Source organism: Silurus meridionalis, chromosome 6 (genome assembly GCF_014805685.1).
Source record: "Silurus meridionalis isolate SWU-2019-XX chromosome 6, ASM1480568v1, whole genome shotgun sequence".
NCBI classification, from domain to species: domain Eukaryota; kingdom Metazoa; phylum Chordata; class Actinopteri; order Siluriformes; family Siluridae; genus Silurus; species Silurus meridionalis.
In genome coordinates, this window is record NC_060889.1 from 21,197,026 (window position 1) to 21,214,521 (window position 17,496).

At 38.2% G+C, this 17,496-nt stretch overlaps 1 protein-coding gene across 1 annotated transcript in view; it reads left to right on the top strand.

The window, feature by feature from the left end:
- The window catches only part of htr2cl1 (5-hydroxytryptamine (serotonin) receptor 2C, G protein-coupled-like 1), a 131,438-nt gene that overhangs the window by 96,360 nt on the left and 17,582 nt on the right, over nt 1-17,496 (top strand). The window contains exon 3 of the mRNA XM_046852715.1: nt 8,994-9,609. Within this exon, the coding sequence (XP_046708671.1) occupies nt 9,222-9,609 (388 nt within the window). The 5' untranslated portion in view covers nt 8,994-9,221. The remainder of the gene's footprint in view (nt 1-8,993; nt 9,610-17,496) is intronic.

Consider the following 17,496-nt stretch of genomic DNA (forward strand, 5'->3'; position numbering starts at 1 on the left):
AGTATTTGAACACCCTGCTATTTTGCAAGTTCTCCCACTTAGAAATCATGGAGGGGTCTGAAATTGTCATCGTAGGTGCATGTCCACTGTGAGAGATATAATCTAAAAAAAAATACAGAAATCACAATGTATGATTTTTAACTATTTATTTGTATGATACAGCTGCAAATAAGTATTTGAACACCTGAGAAAGTCAATGTTAATATTTGGTACAGTAACCTTTGTTTGCAATTACAGAGGTCAAACGTTTCCTGTAGTTTTTCACCAGGTTTGCACACACTGCAGGAGGGATTTTGGCCCACCTCCACACAGATCTTCTCTAGATCAGTCAGGTTTCTGGCCTGTCGCTGAGAAACACGGAGTTTGAGCTCCTCCAAAGATTCTCTATTGGGTTTAGGTCTGAGACTGGCTAGGCCATGCCAGAACCTTGATATGCTTCTTACAGAGCCACTCCTTGGTTATCCTGGCTGTGTGCTTCGGTCATTGTCATGTTGGAAGACCCAGCCTCGACCCATCTTCAATGCTCTAACTGAGGGAAGGAGGTTGTTCCCCAAAATCTCGCAATACATGGCCCCGGTCATCCTCTCCTTAATACAGTGCAGTCGCCTGTCCCATGTGCAGAAAAACACCCCAAAGCATGATGCTACCACCCCATGCTTCACAGTAGGGATGGTGTTCTTGGATGGTACTCATCATTCTTCTTCCTCCAAACACGTTTAGTGGAATTATGACCCAAAAGTTCTATTTTGGTCTCATCTGACCACATGACTTTCTCCCATGACTCCTCTGGATCATCCAAATGGTCATTGGCAAACTTAAGACGTGCCTGGACATGTGCTGGTTTAAGCAGGGGAACCTTCCGTGCCATGCATGATTTCAAACCATGACGCCTTAGTGTATTACCAACAGTAACCTTGGAAACGGTGGTCCCAGCTCTTTTCAGGTCATTGACCAGCTCCTCCTGTAGTTCTGGGCTGATTTTTCACCTTCCTTAGGATCATTGAGACCCCACGAGGTGAGATCTTGCATGGAGCCCCAGTCCGAGGGAGATTGACAGTCATGTTTAGCTTCTTCCATTTTCTAATGATTGCTCCAACAGTGGACCTTTTTCACCAAGCTGCTTGGCAATTTCCCGTAGCCCTTTCCAGCCTTGTGGAGGTGTACAATTTTGTCTCTAGTGTCTTTGGACAGCTCTTTGGTCTTGGCCATGTTAGTAGTTGGATTCTTACTGATTGTATGGGGTGGACATGTGTCTTAATGCAGCTAACGACCTCAAACAGGTGCATCTAATTTAGGATAATAAATGTAGTGGAGGTGGACATTTTAAAGGCAGACTAACAGGTCTTTGAGGGTCAGAATTCTAGCTGATAGACAGGTGTTCAAATACTTATTTGCAGCTGTATCATACAAATAAATAGTTTAAAAATCATATATTGTGATTTCTGGATTTTTTTTTCACAGTGGACATGCACCTACGATGACAATTTCAGACCCCTCCATGATTTCTAAGTGGGAGAACTTGCAAAATAGCAGGGTGTTCAAATACTTATTTTCCTCACTGTATATATATATATATATATATATATATATATATATATATATATATATATATATATATATATACAGTGGAACCCGGTTATGTCGATGTGGGTTGCCAAAAAGCATCGAGATAACCGATGATCGAGATAAACGAAAATCAAAATGGCGGCAATATATTAACGTGCTTGAAATTTCTTAATGTACATGATGTGCGTTAATAAATGAGAATGTGCATGCACGTGTTTTTGGAGGGTTTTTTACACAACAGCGTTGCCACGATTTGTTTGATGAAGACATGCTATAAAAATACATACAGTACATGTTTGTTAACTGTCAGGAATGCACCTGCCACGCCGAAGGGGGCCGAAGGGGGCGTGGCAGGTGCATTCCTGACAGTTAACAAACATGTACTGTATGTATTTTTATGTTTTCTCGGCCGCTTTCTCTGAAGCTCCCGGCTTCAATCGCGCACATATGGTGCTCGTTTTGCACTCATCACCAGGTCCTATTTAAACTTCCACACTCTCACCGTCCGTTATTGTTGATATATGTTGGTTCACGGCGGTCGTTGTTATTGCTCATGCGTATCCCGGTACGTGCCTTACCACCGGCACTCTCTCAACGGCTGTGCTTTTCTTCCCAATGCGCATCGCGGATTCCCCCCGATCCTGCCGGTGTTCATTCTATGCTTTTGCCGCTCATCCCACGTTCCTACCCAGCGTGGCTTTCGCCTCCCGTTCATCGCATAACATTTAACAACAAAAGGCATATGTGCACTAACTAACAGCAGAGATTCACCAGTACACAATACAATACCTGTAGCATCTGTAAGGTTGGATTTTTCCGCCACTTTCGCGAGTTCTCCTGCGGCTGCACAGCGCCGATCGAGATAACCGATGTTAAATGGCAAATTTTTTCCCCCTTGTGCTCGAGATATCAGGGTTCAGCGACATAAAAAAGTCGACATAACCGATAAAAAATGCTTAGACAAAGCGAGAATTTGGCGGTTCCACTTCAAAAACGTCAACTTAATAGGGTTGTCGAGTTAACCGAGGTCGAGATAAGTGGGTTCCACTGTATATATATATATATATATATATATATATATATATATATATATATATATATATATATATATATATAATATACACACTATATCATTACACAGTATATCATTACAAGTTGTTGCTTTTTATTGCTTCTTTTTGGCATTTTAAATAAATAAATGTCCATGTAAACAATTATTGCATCTCTGTCAGGAGCATGGTACTGAGAAATGATTTTGATTTTGATTTTGTAGCTAAAATCTTAAATCTCATCCAGTATGCGGAGACAATCTCTCACAGTAGAGCAATTCACGGCACACATCTAGTCCACATGTCAGGACCAGAAGTCTGCCATTTTATGAGAAAAGTAAACTACAGATTTCTGTGTTTAGCAATAAACTCTGTGGAGCAAATAAAGGGAACTAAAGAAGACTTCTGCACAGGGATTTAGTTGGTATTGAGCGCTCATGCACAATACTATTTTAAAAACTGATGTAGGACCAGTTATCACTTTGTAAATTGTACCTTTTGGTCATAGAGGAGGAACCATTAAGTTTGACTCTTTTATTATTATTCCTTTAGGGCACAGTGCAGAAAGTTAAAGAGCTCCTGTTTCGAGCAGCCTCATTTGTGAGCACTTGCAGGTATAGCAAGCTGAACTCTGAATATGCCGTGGTCATGAAATGCTAATATGTGGAGAGAAGTGCAGAGTTCACACTTCAGCACCATCCCCACTTCTGTGAACCTAATTTCACACCTCTTTTTTTTCTGGGCTCTCTTTTGTCTCTTTTTTGTGCTGAGATTAACTCAAACTGAATATTGGGCAAAGAGATATATTTTGTTAAGTGTGCCTTAGGGTAGCCGCTGAAGAGAAAACCCAGCCTGCATTCCAATATAGTGATTTACATGCTAGAGTAGCCTTTGCCATTTTCATTTGTATGTCATTCCATTATTTTCAATTCAAGAATGAAGGAGTTCAAATTAGTCAGCATGAGTATATTATTTGCCAAAAAAAGGAAAAAAGCTTTCCGTTGTTATGGCATTTTATTTAATGCTACTGTAACGTCACCTGTTTTTATAATTTCCTTCTTATTGTTGTCTGTAGCATGAATATTCCTTTTGTATATATGCACCAAAGCTGGTAATTTAACACTATGGAAATGTGCTTTGACTAAACAAATATATAAATGCACAGCTATTAACATTTTTTATTGAAAGATCCTCCTTTGAATAACAGCTTTACACTCTCTTGGCATCTAGATAGTTAATTTGTCCAAGCATTGAGCTGAAATACTTGAATATTTTTTTCTTGTGATGCAGTTCATCCCAGAGCAGTTCAGTTTGATTTAGGTGCAGTGACTGGGCAGGCCACCCCATGATAGATAACCCTCCAGTAGACTGTTTGCTCTCTAAATAATACTTATAGAGCTTGGACGTAAGCTTTGGGTCGTTGTCTTGTTGTACGGTAAAGTTGAGTCTCATTAGCCGCAGTCCAGATGAAAATGATGGTGTTGAAGTATGGAACGGTGGACATGTTGGTTCAGTTTTCCTTTCATTCACTATAAGTCTTCAAACTTTCCTGCTCCTAAACAACTCCAAACCGTTAAACTTCCACCTCCATGTTTCAGTATGGGTGTGTGGCAGTCTACTAACATCATCTCTCTATAGTATACATAATATAGTATACTTCTTCAATTTAGCATTGGTCAATGTGTATTTATTGGAAAATTGTTAGTTTTATAAGCAGTTATCATGTTGGTAGGGATTTGTAAAACTTTCCTTCAACCAAGCATCACGGAGGCCAATTCACTCTGGATGCTTTCTAAAGATTTATTTTGTGGCCGCTTTTCAATCTGTACCAGCTGCATTTGAAATGCATTCTACTTAAGCTTTTGCATTGCACTGAATTTGTTTTATTCGCAATCTCTCTCTCTCTCTCTCTCTCTCTCTCTCTCTCTCTCTCTCTCTCTATATATATATATATATATATATATATATATATATATATATATATATATATATATATATATATATATATATATATATATATATATATATATATATATATATACACACATATATATATTTATACGTATATATATATATATATATATATATATATATAATTTTTTTTTTTTTTTTTTAATTGCCTGTACGTGCTTCTTAGAAATCCATTGGGATTGGAGCTTTAGTTTGAGCTATATTTTAAAATCTTTAAACATGCCAAGATTATGTCTCACTGTTTTCCATGTCTTATGTCATGTTTGTATTGAGTCATGATGTAATTACATTTATTCTCATCCCACTTTTATCTGACACACATTCCTAACGTGCTGTGAAATGGTAGTGTGTGCCCAACATGTGTGTTGTGGATTAGAGGGGAAGGTTGTCAGTTCAACGTCAATCTCTGGACGATTTAAATATGAAATACTATAATTTATTATGATCTATAATTATATAAACTTCGAACCACTTTTGAGAAACAATCCATCAAAAAAAAAAAAAAAAAAAAAAGCGAATAAACGTGCTAATTAGAGTACACTAAAAATTAGGATGTAATGTAAGACACTATGATATCAAACTTTATAGAAGCTATTGTAGCTATTACTAGTAGAGGTAACTAATGCTGTGTGTTAAGGCAGGATACTTTATGTGTGTGTGTGTGTGTGTGTGTGTGTGTGTGTGTGTGTGTGTGTGTGTGTGTGTGTTTTATTAGGCATAATCCAGTAATCTTAATTATAATCCACAACTTTGGTCAAAAAAGAAGTAGAGATTATTATAAATGATAGAAATTAGTGATTGACAGGAAACACAGAATGCACAATAGGAATTTGCAATGTGAGCCAGAAACCCAATGATATGAATAAATAGCCAAATAGGGGGCAAGACAAAGCACAGGTGAACACAGTGAGGTAACGAGCCAATGGCAGGATAGGCGAAGGGGTGAAGAGAAAGGACTAGAACAGAAAAAAAAGCTCAGACAGTGCATTTAAAACCAGTTTTCTTGTCCAAATGTCACATGAAACTGTTAATAAAATGTGAGGAGCAATAGATAAAAATCAATAATAATAAATAAATTATTTTTTTATTTTTATTTGTATTTAAAATATACAGGGTGAAGGGGGTTATGTAGCTAACTGGCCTGCTAGAATTTTGCTAGATAGATCTTAAGTTATCCAATCATCAATCTAGGCCTTTAGCAGACCAGCTAGTTAAAATAATGCTAGATATTTAGTAATCCGAGTTAGCAAGCTAGTATAACCTGACAGTAAAAATTTCTAGGGAAAACGCTTCAGCTGCTTGCTTGCTTCAAATGGCAAAGGCACTCTGTTCAGTAAATCTGTTCCCATTTACACCTTCCTCCCCTTGACGAAAGTGGCCACTCATGTGTCATGGATTATAAGCACTTCTGAGTCGTCAGAGCGTGGTAGTGGAAAAACAGTATTAAAGTGCAGGGCAGGATGTCGGACATGTGGGAAATTTCCAGTATTTCTTGTATAAGGTAGGTTTTGATAGACCATCCTCACATATCGTGTATAAAAACGTAAGGCTATCGTGGGACCAGGTTTCGTCGCAGCAGTGTTCAGTTCAAGCTGTTCAGTTTGGACTGCTTGTGTGTAAAGCTTTTTTAAAGCCTAAAGCCAAATCTACAAATAAATTATTTGTAGTTCAAATGGATCATCAGTTGCTCAGCTAAAATTGAAAGCAGCATTTTATGTGTATGTTTTGTGGTCTATAATCTGCATGCTAACCCTGACAGCAGCGTCTCATTAAAATCACATTCAGTGTGACAATTAGCCCAGGGCTGAAAGAAAAGATGTTACACTGAACAGCTTTAAATGACAGGAAAACCACTCACACATTTTAAACTATAGTACTTGTGTTCAGAAACACAGCATCAAAATAATAGACATTAAAGCTGTTAATAATACACCACACATATATATATATATTTCTGATTAGACACAGGAATGCCCAAGGTTACACATGAACTTCTGCGTTCTGTATGCATTCACCCAGAGTCAGCGCAAACGTTCTTCGTCTTTTTGCTGCCTCCTTTATTTTATGCTAATTAGACTGGAGACTGGTTCTAAATGCCAGTAACTTGATTGGGGTTTGCTGAAGAAGCTAATTACCCTCAAATGCAATTCAGAATCACATTTATACATGTGGAAGTGCACTTTGTTCCCTTTATTAATAGCAAAGAGATAAAGAGAGACTTTAAGGAGGACACAGAAAGAGAGAAAGAGAGAGAGAGTGTGTGTGTGTGTGCCACTTGTGATTCATATTGCATATCGAGTAGGTGTTGTAATCAAATGTGTATTTTAATATTCAAAGTGTATTTCAATATTCACTTCTGTTTATTTTATTTATAGTGTATTTCCAGTTATTGCTGTAATGTGTAATGTAATATAATTGAAAATGTTTGTGTGTGTGTGCGTGTGTTACCAGAAATGGTCATTTGGAACAATGACAATTGTTAATTAGTCGTTGAAATATCAGCTTATATGAACACAGTCAGGTTCCTCACATCAGCACGAAGAATCACTAGACTCTTATTTGTCATTCGCTAAAATGATTTCCAAAATTGTGAAGTCGACAACACTGATTCAACCAAAGGGAAACTATTACATCGCTAATGTTTACAAAAGCATCAGCTATAGCAACGCGTTCTCTTGTTGCTATTCTCTGGATCATTTTTCAGAGTTTTTTGCAGGTTTATATTTGGTGTGCATCTTTCGCTATATGAACAAAATACGATGTATTTGATATGACTTGTTTTTCTTCATATTTGTCCTTATTAGCAGTGAGACTGCTATTAAAGAGATGAATGTTCTCTTTTAGCCAGGTGCTCTGGTGTGTTTTTTTTTCTTGATGCTCCCCTCGCTCACACTTTGTAATAAATGGAAGGTTATTCTAGGCCAACAGAGGAGTTATCATCTAGTTATTTATTTATTCTCGAGCCATGGTTCTTTTTGCCCTTTGTTGCCTTTATCTCTTCCCTCCACTCCAACCACTCTGACGAGAGAATAAGCACGAAACTGGAACATCAAAACAGAAGTACATCAAAACCGTTGGTGAGGTGTAGGATATAGAAAACCACTTACAAAAACTGTATATCACGGCTGTGTGGTTCCCATTGGGGACAAAAAAAAATACACATTTTATCTTTGGTTTAAAGACTCGAAACAGACCTTCCAATATGTTTCATACATAGGATTTTTTTTATGTCAGTGGACTGAATTTTGCAGATAAGTGTTTGAGTAAAAAATGACCTGTGTGACCTTGTGAAATAGATTTTTTTGTCCCCCTCCTCATCTGTCTGGAGTTCTCGGAGACCCTGGGCGCTTGTTTGCTCAATACAGTATTGGGAGATTTGTTGTTTAGGTTGAGGAACGAATAGTAAAATAATAAAAAGATGAAGGAATAATAAAAATGAGTGACATGAAGTTGTAAAAAGCCAGTCATCCGGGTCGTGTGTAAAAAAAATAAATAAATAAATTGGCTAAAACTTTTCGGTGAACTCTTCTATTTACTTGCTCATTGTAAAGAATGTCCAAAAGCAATTAACTATCACAGAAGGCTACAATGGATAATTGAGACCTCCCACTACGAACTCATATTTTTGTTGTTGTTGTTGTTGTTGAGTGAGCATTCTGACTAATCTCAGACACACCAGATGACAATTGTGGGTGTTTTAATGAATCACAACAATCCAAAGATCCAACACGTGTACGTTATATTGCTAGACCAACCCTTAACCCTGTCAGATTAGTGATTTTTAAAGACACTGTAAAACATATAATCCCTGTAAATTTCACTGTAATCTTCTTTTAGCATTTTGTCCATATCATAGAGTCCTGCTATGGATTTATTACAGCATTCAACGACAAAGCATTTACTGATGCATATAATACTGTAATATCTTGGGACTGAGGTTAACTGCGGGTGTACTTACATGACCAGGAAGCTTATTTGATTGGATAAAATGGCATAATAATGACCAGTGGTGCATATGGCCAATTATATTGTCAATCACTACACTGCGGCTCTAGACGGTCACCCTGAAGTATTCTGTGGTAATTAAAAATAAAATGACCTGCATTTCTTCCCGAAATTAACACACAGACCCGAGGTAATGGTGGCTCGTGTAGTGATAATCCACTTTCAACATATCTACCTCAAAGACTCGATTAACCTTCACTGGTGTGGTGTAAATAGACTCATTTGCACAATAAGATGATTGCGCAATTTAATTTTGATTTTAACTGGTCTACTTATATGCATCTCATTTACAAAAAGGGAACGAATCTCAGGTTCTACATTTATTACGCCTTAAGCACTTAGCAATCAACCTAATCCATGATCACGTTCTTATTGCAGTTATATTTCTTTGTCCTTTTTCAGATATTGTCTCCGAGGCCAAGTTTGTACCATGAAGATGAAAGCACAATGGCGGTGCCTAATTCTGTAGACATCCCCTTCACATCGAGACGCCTGTGGGTTGTTCATCGATAATTGGTTCATCTCACTAGTCAGATTCGGGCTCTGGCACTCATACATGAGTGTGAGAGTCCGTCCCAAGCACATCACAAGCAGCTAGTGAGCACAAGGTAGACGTGCAGCTGTTTAAGGATGGGGGCTCTAGCAGGACCGTTATTGGGTGGCTTCAGCTCCACCACTGCCTCTGTGGACATAAGTGGCTGGATGACGTGGCCCGGGAACACCACCATAAGCCTGAACCAGAGCCTGTTCTGGACCGACCCCAGCTCCACCCTTTCCTCCAACTCGTCTTCCAGTCAGGGCATAGCCAAGAAATCGATCAAAGAGAAGAACTGGCCTGCACTGCTTATACTCATTATCATCCTGCTTACCATAGGAGGGAACATTCTTGTCATTATGGCTGTTTCGCTGGAGAAGAAGCTCCAGAACGCCACCAATTTCTTCCTGAGGTCTTTGGCTGTGGCGGACATGTTGGTTGGCATCCTAGTAATGCCAATCTCGCTCATTAACATCCTGTATGGTGAGTAGCATGCACGCTTTCAGCTTAGCACTCTTCTTAGTGCTTGATTTTGTTCTGTTTCTCATAAAATTATTTTGAACAGTACTTTCAAGCTTCTCTAATTGCTAAACCGTAGACAATGTGTCCATGATGGGATCCTTAGGGGTTTCTGAAACTGAATTCCTGCTATTTTTGTATTTGTTGGATTTGTTTTTTTGTTTTTTTTTTCACTTCCTACAGTTTTTACAATTATTCATCATAATCCTCCTCCAGAATATGACACCAGAAAACAAGGCGATGCTATCTAATCAGAACAGGTTACACTACATAAATTGCAAATCTCCCATGACTAATTAAATGGGTGATTTTAGAGGAGATCGCGCGAGTTCGGATTAGTAACAAGACTGTGGATGTCAGGAGATTTCACTTTTCATCGCAGTCCAGGAGTCAATGAATGACAATGCCATATGGGAGGCGGATGGTTTTCTTCTGATTAGTCTGCATGTGGGCATTTATGAGCGTGTGCGTGTGTATGTAGGACAACTGTGAAGTATCCTGTATGCTGGTCATAATACGCAGTATTTTAATGAAGACAAGAATGCAATTGGATTGTGTTCATAGGAAAAAGGTGTAAAATCTTCACTCATTTAATTTTGTTATTTATCATTTGAGGATTTCTTTTCCTGTCCTCTTCGTCAAACATGGGAAAGGCGAAAATCTTAGTTTTCGGTCCACATGGCTTGTCTTTATCCTTCAGATGAACACAGGGGGAAAAAATGTGGCTGCGTTTTTTTTTTTTGTATGCCGTATAGATCGACAAAAGATCTATTTGCGTTGAATTAACCCAGTAGTACTGCATGATTAGGCTGGACATGGATGCAGAAGAAGTGGCAATTATTGACCTGTGTGCATAGTAGTGTAGCCCTTAAAGAGATATTGATCACTAACGGACCATTTAGGTTGTCAGTGCAAACAGGGTAACAGAAATCAAAGATGAAAAGACATTACACATGCCGATTAACACACCCCGTCGCCTAACGGATAAATGAAGGAGGAAATAAGCTCACACACACAGAAGTTTATTAATGAACGCTATGTATGCGGGACCATGTACACTGTGGGATGTGTTATCTCAGGCCTGACCATTTAACTGGACTGGCAGTTTTCTGATGGTTGATAATCTGTCCAGAGAACATCCATCATTTGCTGGAATAATCACAGACACAAACACACACAAAAATAGCCTGCACATATGACAGTTAATAGCAGATATGATTTGAAAGAAACCTGGACTGCACTTTAACATAATGGGCAGCTTTTATACACAATCATCAGGGTGATATTGGAGGTCATTTCAATCAGCTTTATCACTGAGTATCTGTGTGTATGTGTATGTGTGTGTGTGTGTGTGTGTGTGTGTGTGTGTGTGTGTGTGTGTGAGAGCATACATGTGAAACTACCTGTCAGTGAGCACACCATAGGTCAGTGTATTATCTTGTGGAATCCCAGGAATGATAGGGCAGAGTTATAGCCTTGCTGAAAGAATAAGCAGATTATTAGTGTGCATACGAGAAAGAAAGAAAGAAAGAAAGAAAGAAAGAAAGAAAGAAAGAAAGAAAGAAAGAAAGAAAGAAAGAAAGAAAGAAAGAAAGGATTTGATTACCTCATTATTTTGATAGTATTTATACATTATTTCGATGTATTTGACAATATTTGGGACTTACTTAAACAATTGGCACATGCATAGATCTTTTTAAAATAGACTAATAATTAAAAAAACAGTAATGCAGAATGCTATTACTTTGATGTTGGCAGTATTTATGAACTCTGTACGGTGGCCCGTGGGTGCAAAACAGATGAATAGTTCTTAAACTAAACTGAAAACACAGGAAACAGAAAATCCAAAACCATGAGAGCAAATTCAGAAACACGAAAGTGAATTAAAAAGACAAAAACAAAAAAAAGGAAAACCAGAAAACACAGCAGAACTCAAACACACTCAAAGCCTAACATCACAAGGACAAGTTTAGAAACAGCAAAAAAATTACAAAGTGAAATAAAACTAAATTAAAAACAGAAAAGGCGGATCCTTACTGAACAGTGTTGATTAGACACACAGTACGACGACTATCAAAAGGAAAACGAATGACACTTTTGCAGTGTTGCAGTGAGTTTAGACAAATGATACTGCTATTGTAATACAATGATTATAGTATTATTATAAAATAATATAATTATTATAATTATGAATGCTTTTTTTTGTAATGAATGTATTTTAATTACCCATTTAAAACATTGCACAGCCTGGTAAAATTATTCAGTGAAAACAAGCAGGCAGACTGTAAAATCTAAGAACAAGAAAGTTCAAGGACACATCAGGCCTCTAGTCTATAATGCAATATGTAATGCTGCTGCATAATCCAATTTTCATCCTTAGTCTTTGTGTTAAATAATGTATCGGTTTATTACAGAAAAATACTATGAAAAAAACATCTTATATAAAAATTTTCAGTCACACCATAGAACAAGGTTTTTTTTTATTTTATATTTGTCATGTATGTCAGTGTGTTTGCCTGTTAGAACAGAGAGAGGTGTGAAGAGGTTGTTTTCTCTCCATCTCTCTCTCCCTCTTTCTAGTTCAGCTGCAAAACTAATAAAAAGTTCCTTCTTACTTTGCACTTAAACTTCAGGTCAAGCACGAGGTCACATACAACTCATTAAAGCTGTTTTAATTCAGTTCTCATGGGGATTCTCCTATCTCTTCAAAGGATTCTGTTATTCGGTGTTTTACAAACCGTACAGATCGAAAGTGTGCGCCGTTCCGCTTGTAGGTCGTCCTGAATATAAAAGATCAAATGTGGCTTTATCAGTAATAAAAATGTTTCCTTGTTAGAACAATTGCCATATATATCAGTAATAAATGATTGTAAGTTGTATTGGATTTTTGTGGGAGTGTGGTGTAGGATATACAGTGGTGTGAAAAAGTGTTTGCTCCCTTCTTGGTTTCTTATTTTTTTGCATGTTTGTCACACTTTAATGTTTCAGATCATCAAACTAATTAAAATATTAGTAAAAGATAACACAAGTGAACACAACATGCAGTTTTTAAAGGAAGGGTTTTATTATTGAGGGAAAACAAAACCTAAAACTACATGACCCTGTGTGAAAAAGTGTTTGCCTCCTCTGTTAAAAATGTCGTTTATCACACCTGAGTTGTATTTCTCAAGCCACACCCAGGCCTGATTACTGCCACACCTGTTCACAATCAAGAAATCTCTTAAATAGGACCTGCCTGACAAAGTAAAGTCGACCAAAAGATCCTCAAAAGCAAGACAGCATGCTGAGATCCAAAGAAGTTCAGAAACAAATGACAAAGAAAGTAATTGAGATCTGGAAAAGGTTATAAAGCCATTTCTAAAGCTTTGGGACTCCAGCGAACCACAGTGAGAGTTATTATTCACAAATGGCAAAAACGTGGAACAGTGGAGAACCTTCGCAGGAGTGGCCGGCCGACCAAAATTACCCCAAGAGAACAGCTATGACTCATCCAAGAGATCACAAAAGACCCCACAACAACATCCAAAGAACTGCAGGCCTCACTTGCCTCATCAAGATGTTTTTTTCTGGTAAAACTGGGACGAACATAAAGGCTCGTCTCAGTTTTACCAGAAAACATCTTGATGATCCCCAAGACTTTTGGGAAAATACTCTTTGGACTGATGAGACAAAAGTTTAACTTTTTGGAAGGTGTGTGTCCTGTTACGTTTGGCTTAAAAGTAACACCGCATTTCAGAAAAAGAACATCATACCAACAGTATATGGTGGTGGTAGTGTGATGGTCTGGGGCTGTTTTGCTGCTTCAGGACTTGGAAGACTTGCTGTGATAAATGGAACCATGAATTCTGCTGTTTACCAAAAAATCCTAAAAGAGAATGTCTGTCCATCTGTTCATGACCTCAAGCGGAAGCGAACTTGGGTTCTGCATCAGGACAATGATCCAAAACACACGAGCAAGTCCACCTCTGAATGGCTGAAAGAAAAGCTCACATTTTATGCAAGTAATTATAGCTGGTGCATCAGACACAGGTTGAAAGAGATCAGGATAAAAAACCCAACAAATATGAACGAGTTAAAGTTTAGCTAATTAAATAAGGAAACCCCAGAAACCAAGCCTAAAATTAACACTCCATACAATTTAAAATATTTTTATTTGTATAGCACTTTTAACAATGGACATTGTTTTAAAACAGCTTTACAGAGACAACACAGGTATAAAAGAATGTATAAGCCAATGGTGTCTATGGCGAGGAAAAACTCCCTAAAATGGCATGAGAAAGAAAACTTAATAGGAACCAGACTCAAAAGGGAACCCAGACTCATCTGTGTGACACTGAATGTCTATTTATTGCATTTCATAATTGTTAAGCTGTGCAGTAAACAGGGCAGGTAAAGTCACATTTAATATATATGTTACACACGGGTGTTCTTGTGAAGATATAAGGTCCACTTTATTTGAAGAGCACTTTAAACGTAACAATAACTTCAACCCAACTCAAGATAAAGCAGCATGCTTAACCACCTAGCTCTGATTGCTATATTCAGGTATTTTTCCTTCTCGCAGAATCACCATAGACTTTCATTATACATTCTATGATATGTGCAGAAAGCGCATTATTATTAATTAAGAAATCTTATTTATATCTATCTATCTATCTATCCGCCTGTCTATCTAGCTACCTGGCAAAAAATAAAATCAGTCAGGAAAGGAATCGATTGTCAGTCTGAGAGAGTTAAAGCAAACAGGAAGTTCAAACTTCAAAAAGCAAAAACACAATGAAAGTGAGAATGAGAGAATGAATGTCGTTATTCGCATTGCCTTCCTCTTCAAAGATGTACGAGATGAAATGCAAGAACAGAGCAATCGATATGATCAGACGTCCTCATTCACTGTGGTGTCACTTTAAAGCGACGATGCTTGTCGACGAGCCGTCCCTAGTGCACACCTGTGACAGTGCTGAACAGATCTACATACGAACAACAAAGTGCAAATCAACTACAAACAATTGTAAGTGTGTGTTATCCTTCAGATGCATGTCAGGCACTGCAGTTAATGTTCATATCAAACCTCAGAGCAGATAAAAGCTTATCTCAGTGACTCGGTTGTTGGTGAGAAAGGGGTTACTTTTGAGTATTTGAGAAACAGCTGATCTCCCGCTCACACAGTTTACACAGAACGGTACAGGAAGCGGGAACTCTGCAAGTGGGAGACCTTGTTGATGAGCAAGTGGTTTTCAACCGATTTTCTTGCTGTTAAAAGCTGTCCGCAAGTTTGACCACCATGCTTAAAGAAATCAATAGGAAGTGCTATCCCACTCCAAAGTACTTTATATATTTGTTCAATTCTTAGTCATTTCTTGACCTGTGCATTTTTTGTTAAGTCCTGTGGTGAAGACAGCATTGGAGAAATGCTACACACCCAACCTTTAACCAAATAGAAGACCACTTCATTTTTCAATCCTATCAGCTAACCGGAATTTGAGGCTATGAGTGACAGAAACTGGGTGGCTAAAGATAGAGATAAAAAACATCACATGTACAGTATACTTTTCTTATTATTAGTTTTTGTAAGTACAGTGGAACCCAGTTATGTCGATGTCCTAGGGGGTTGCCAAAAAGCATCTAGGTAACCGATGATCGAGATAAACAAAAATCAAAATGGCGGCAATATATTAATGTGCTTGAAATTTCTTTATGTACATGATGTGCGTTAATAAATGAGAATGTGCATGCACGTGTTTTTGAAGGGTTTTTTACACAACAGCGTTGCCGCGATTTGTTTGATGAAGGCATGCTATAAAAATACATACAGTACATGTTTATCTGTCAGGAATCCACCTGCCATGCCCCCTTCGGCCCCCTTCAGCGTGTCAGGTGCTTTCTTGGCCGCTTTCTCTGAAGCTCCCGACTTCAATCGCGCACATATGGTCCGTTATTGTTGGTATATGTTGGTTCACGGCGGTCGTTGTTATCGCTCATCCGTTTCCCGGTACGTGCCTTCCCACCGGCACTCTCTCAACGGCTGCTCTTTTCTTCCCAAAGCCGCGCCGCCCCCCTACTAACACTACGAACACTAGCACTAACTAACAGCAGAGATTCACCAGTATACAATACAACACCTGTAGCATCTATAAGGCTTGATTTTTCCGCCACTTCTGCGAGTTCTTCTGCGGCTGCACCGAGATAACCGACGTTAAATGGCAAATTTGTCCCCCCTTGTGCTCGAGATATTAGGGTTCGGCGACATAAAAAAAATGACATAACCGATAAAAAATGCTTAGAAAAAGCGAGAATTTGGCGGTTCCACTTCAAAAACGTCGACTTAATAGGGTTGTCGAGGTAACCGAGGGCGAGATAACCGGGTTCCACTGTATGTGCTTCATTTATCTACAGCAAGTCATCCATCATAGTCAGGCTAATGGTGAAAACGGCGCCCAACTGATCACTGGGTGTGAGGCAGAAAGATTTATTTCCTGGATGTCCATCGCAGTGCATCATACACGTCCACATTTACACACATACCCAGAGGCAATACCCAATCTGCCTAACTTGTCTTATCTTATTTTTGGACTCATAAAAAAGGACATTCTGTGTGTGGAAGTCAGCTTCATTCCTCTGTAAAGAATGGATTCCTTTTAAATCATGGCAATCTTTGATCAGCGTGATCAGGTCACAATCAGAAGGACGTACCATTGTCTAGATTTTGGAGGTTTTTAAAAAAATATCTTTTCAGGGTGTAGGAAGAATGAGTACCGTGGTTGCAAATAAGACTTCAAATATAATCGGGACTAAAATAAGACATATATTTGGGAGCCAGATCAAAGCAGACCAGAAGCTAGTTCAAATGGATCAATATCAATGTCTTTTTATGGACCAATTTTAGAGAGATAAGACTGGCACAGTCATTTCTATCCGTGGATATCTTTGTTCACTGAGTTAGGATTCACTAAGCTTACACTAAACATGCAAGTTCACTTTTACTGTATATAAAATGAGCATGGTTATTACAACAGGGCACTCTTTACCAACTTTTGGTTTATTTTAAGATTGTGACTAAGATCATTGAACCCTGTTTTATTTCATTTCCAGTTCTTCTCATTGGATATTCAATTCAATTTTATTTATAAAGTGCTTTCAACACTGGATATTTTCCCAAACAGCTTGCTATTTACATAGTATCCCTGGATGGTCTTTCTGCTTCATTATGTGCATAATGCGTTAAGAAGCATAGTCTCCCTGTGTGCTCTTTATATCAGTGTCTCTTGAGCTGAAAATAGGCAGTGGCCAATATTACAACAGATGATCGACTACTACTTTTATCTGGCCTTATTGCAGACTTATTTTGAAAATACGCCCTGCGGCGACAAAGCGTCCGCCTCTCACCAACACAGCCTGCGAAATCATAAAGTGCTTCTTATCCTCTGTCAGTTACATCAATCATTCTTAAGTAAACAGAACAGAATTGTCTTGACTGGTTATTAATAATGTTTCAGAGGCCTCAGAAAGTGTGAGAAAATATTGGTGAGCTGGCTGTTTTTAAATGAGTCGGTGTGGACAAAAGATTCATGCTGGGCTCCATGCAAGCAGAACAGCAGTAGCGTTATAAAAAGGCTGTCCATTCAAGAACCATTTTTCATTCGAGAACATTGGTAAATAACTATGCTGAATCATTACATCTAATGCATTCATTCTCAGCATCCCTGTCCTCCTGTTTGAACTGGCTTCATGATTTATTTGCTGCATTTGCTGTTTAGGACAGAGCCATTTTTTTTCCCTAGAAAGAAATCTTCATCCACTGACCAATGGGCTGCAACTTGAGAAATGAACAGTCTTTTGAAGCAATGTAATGGG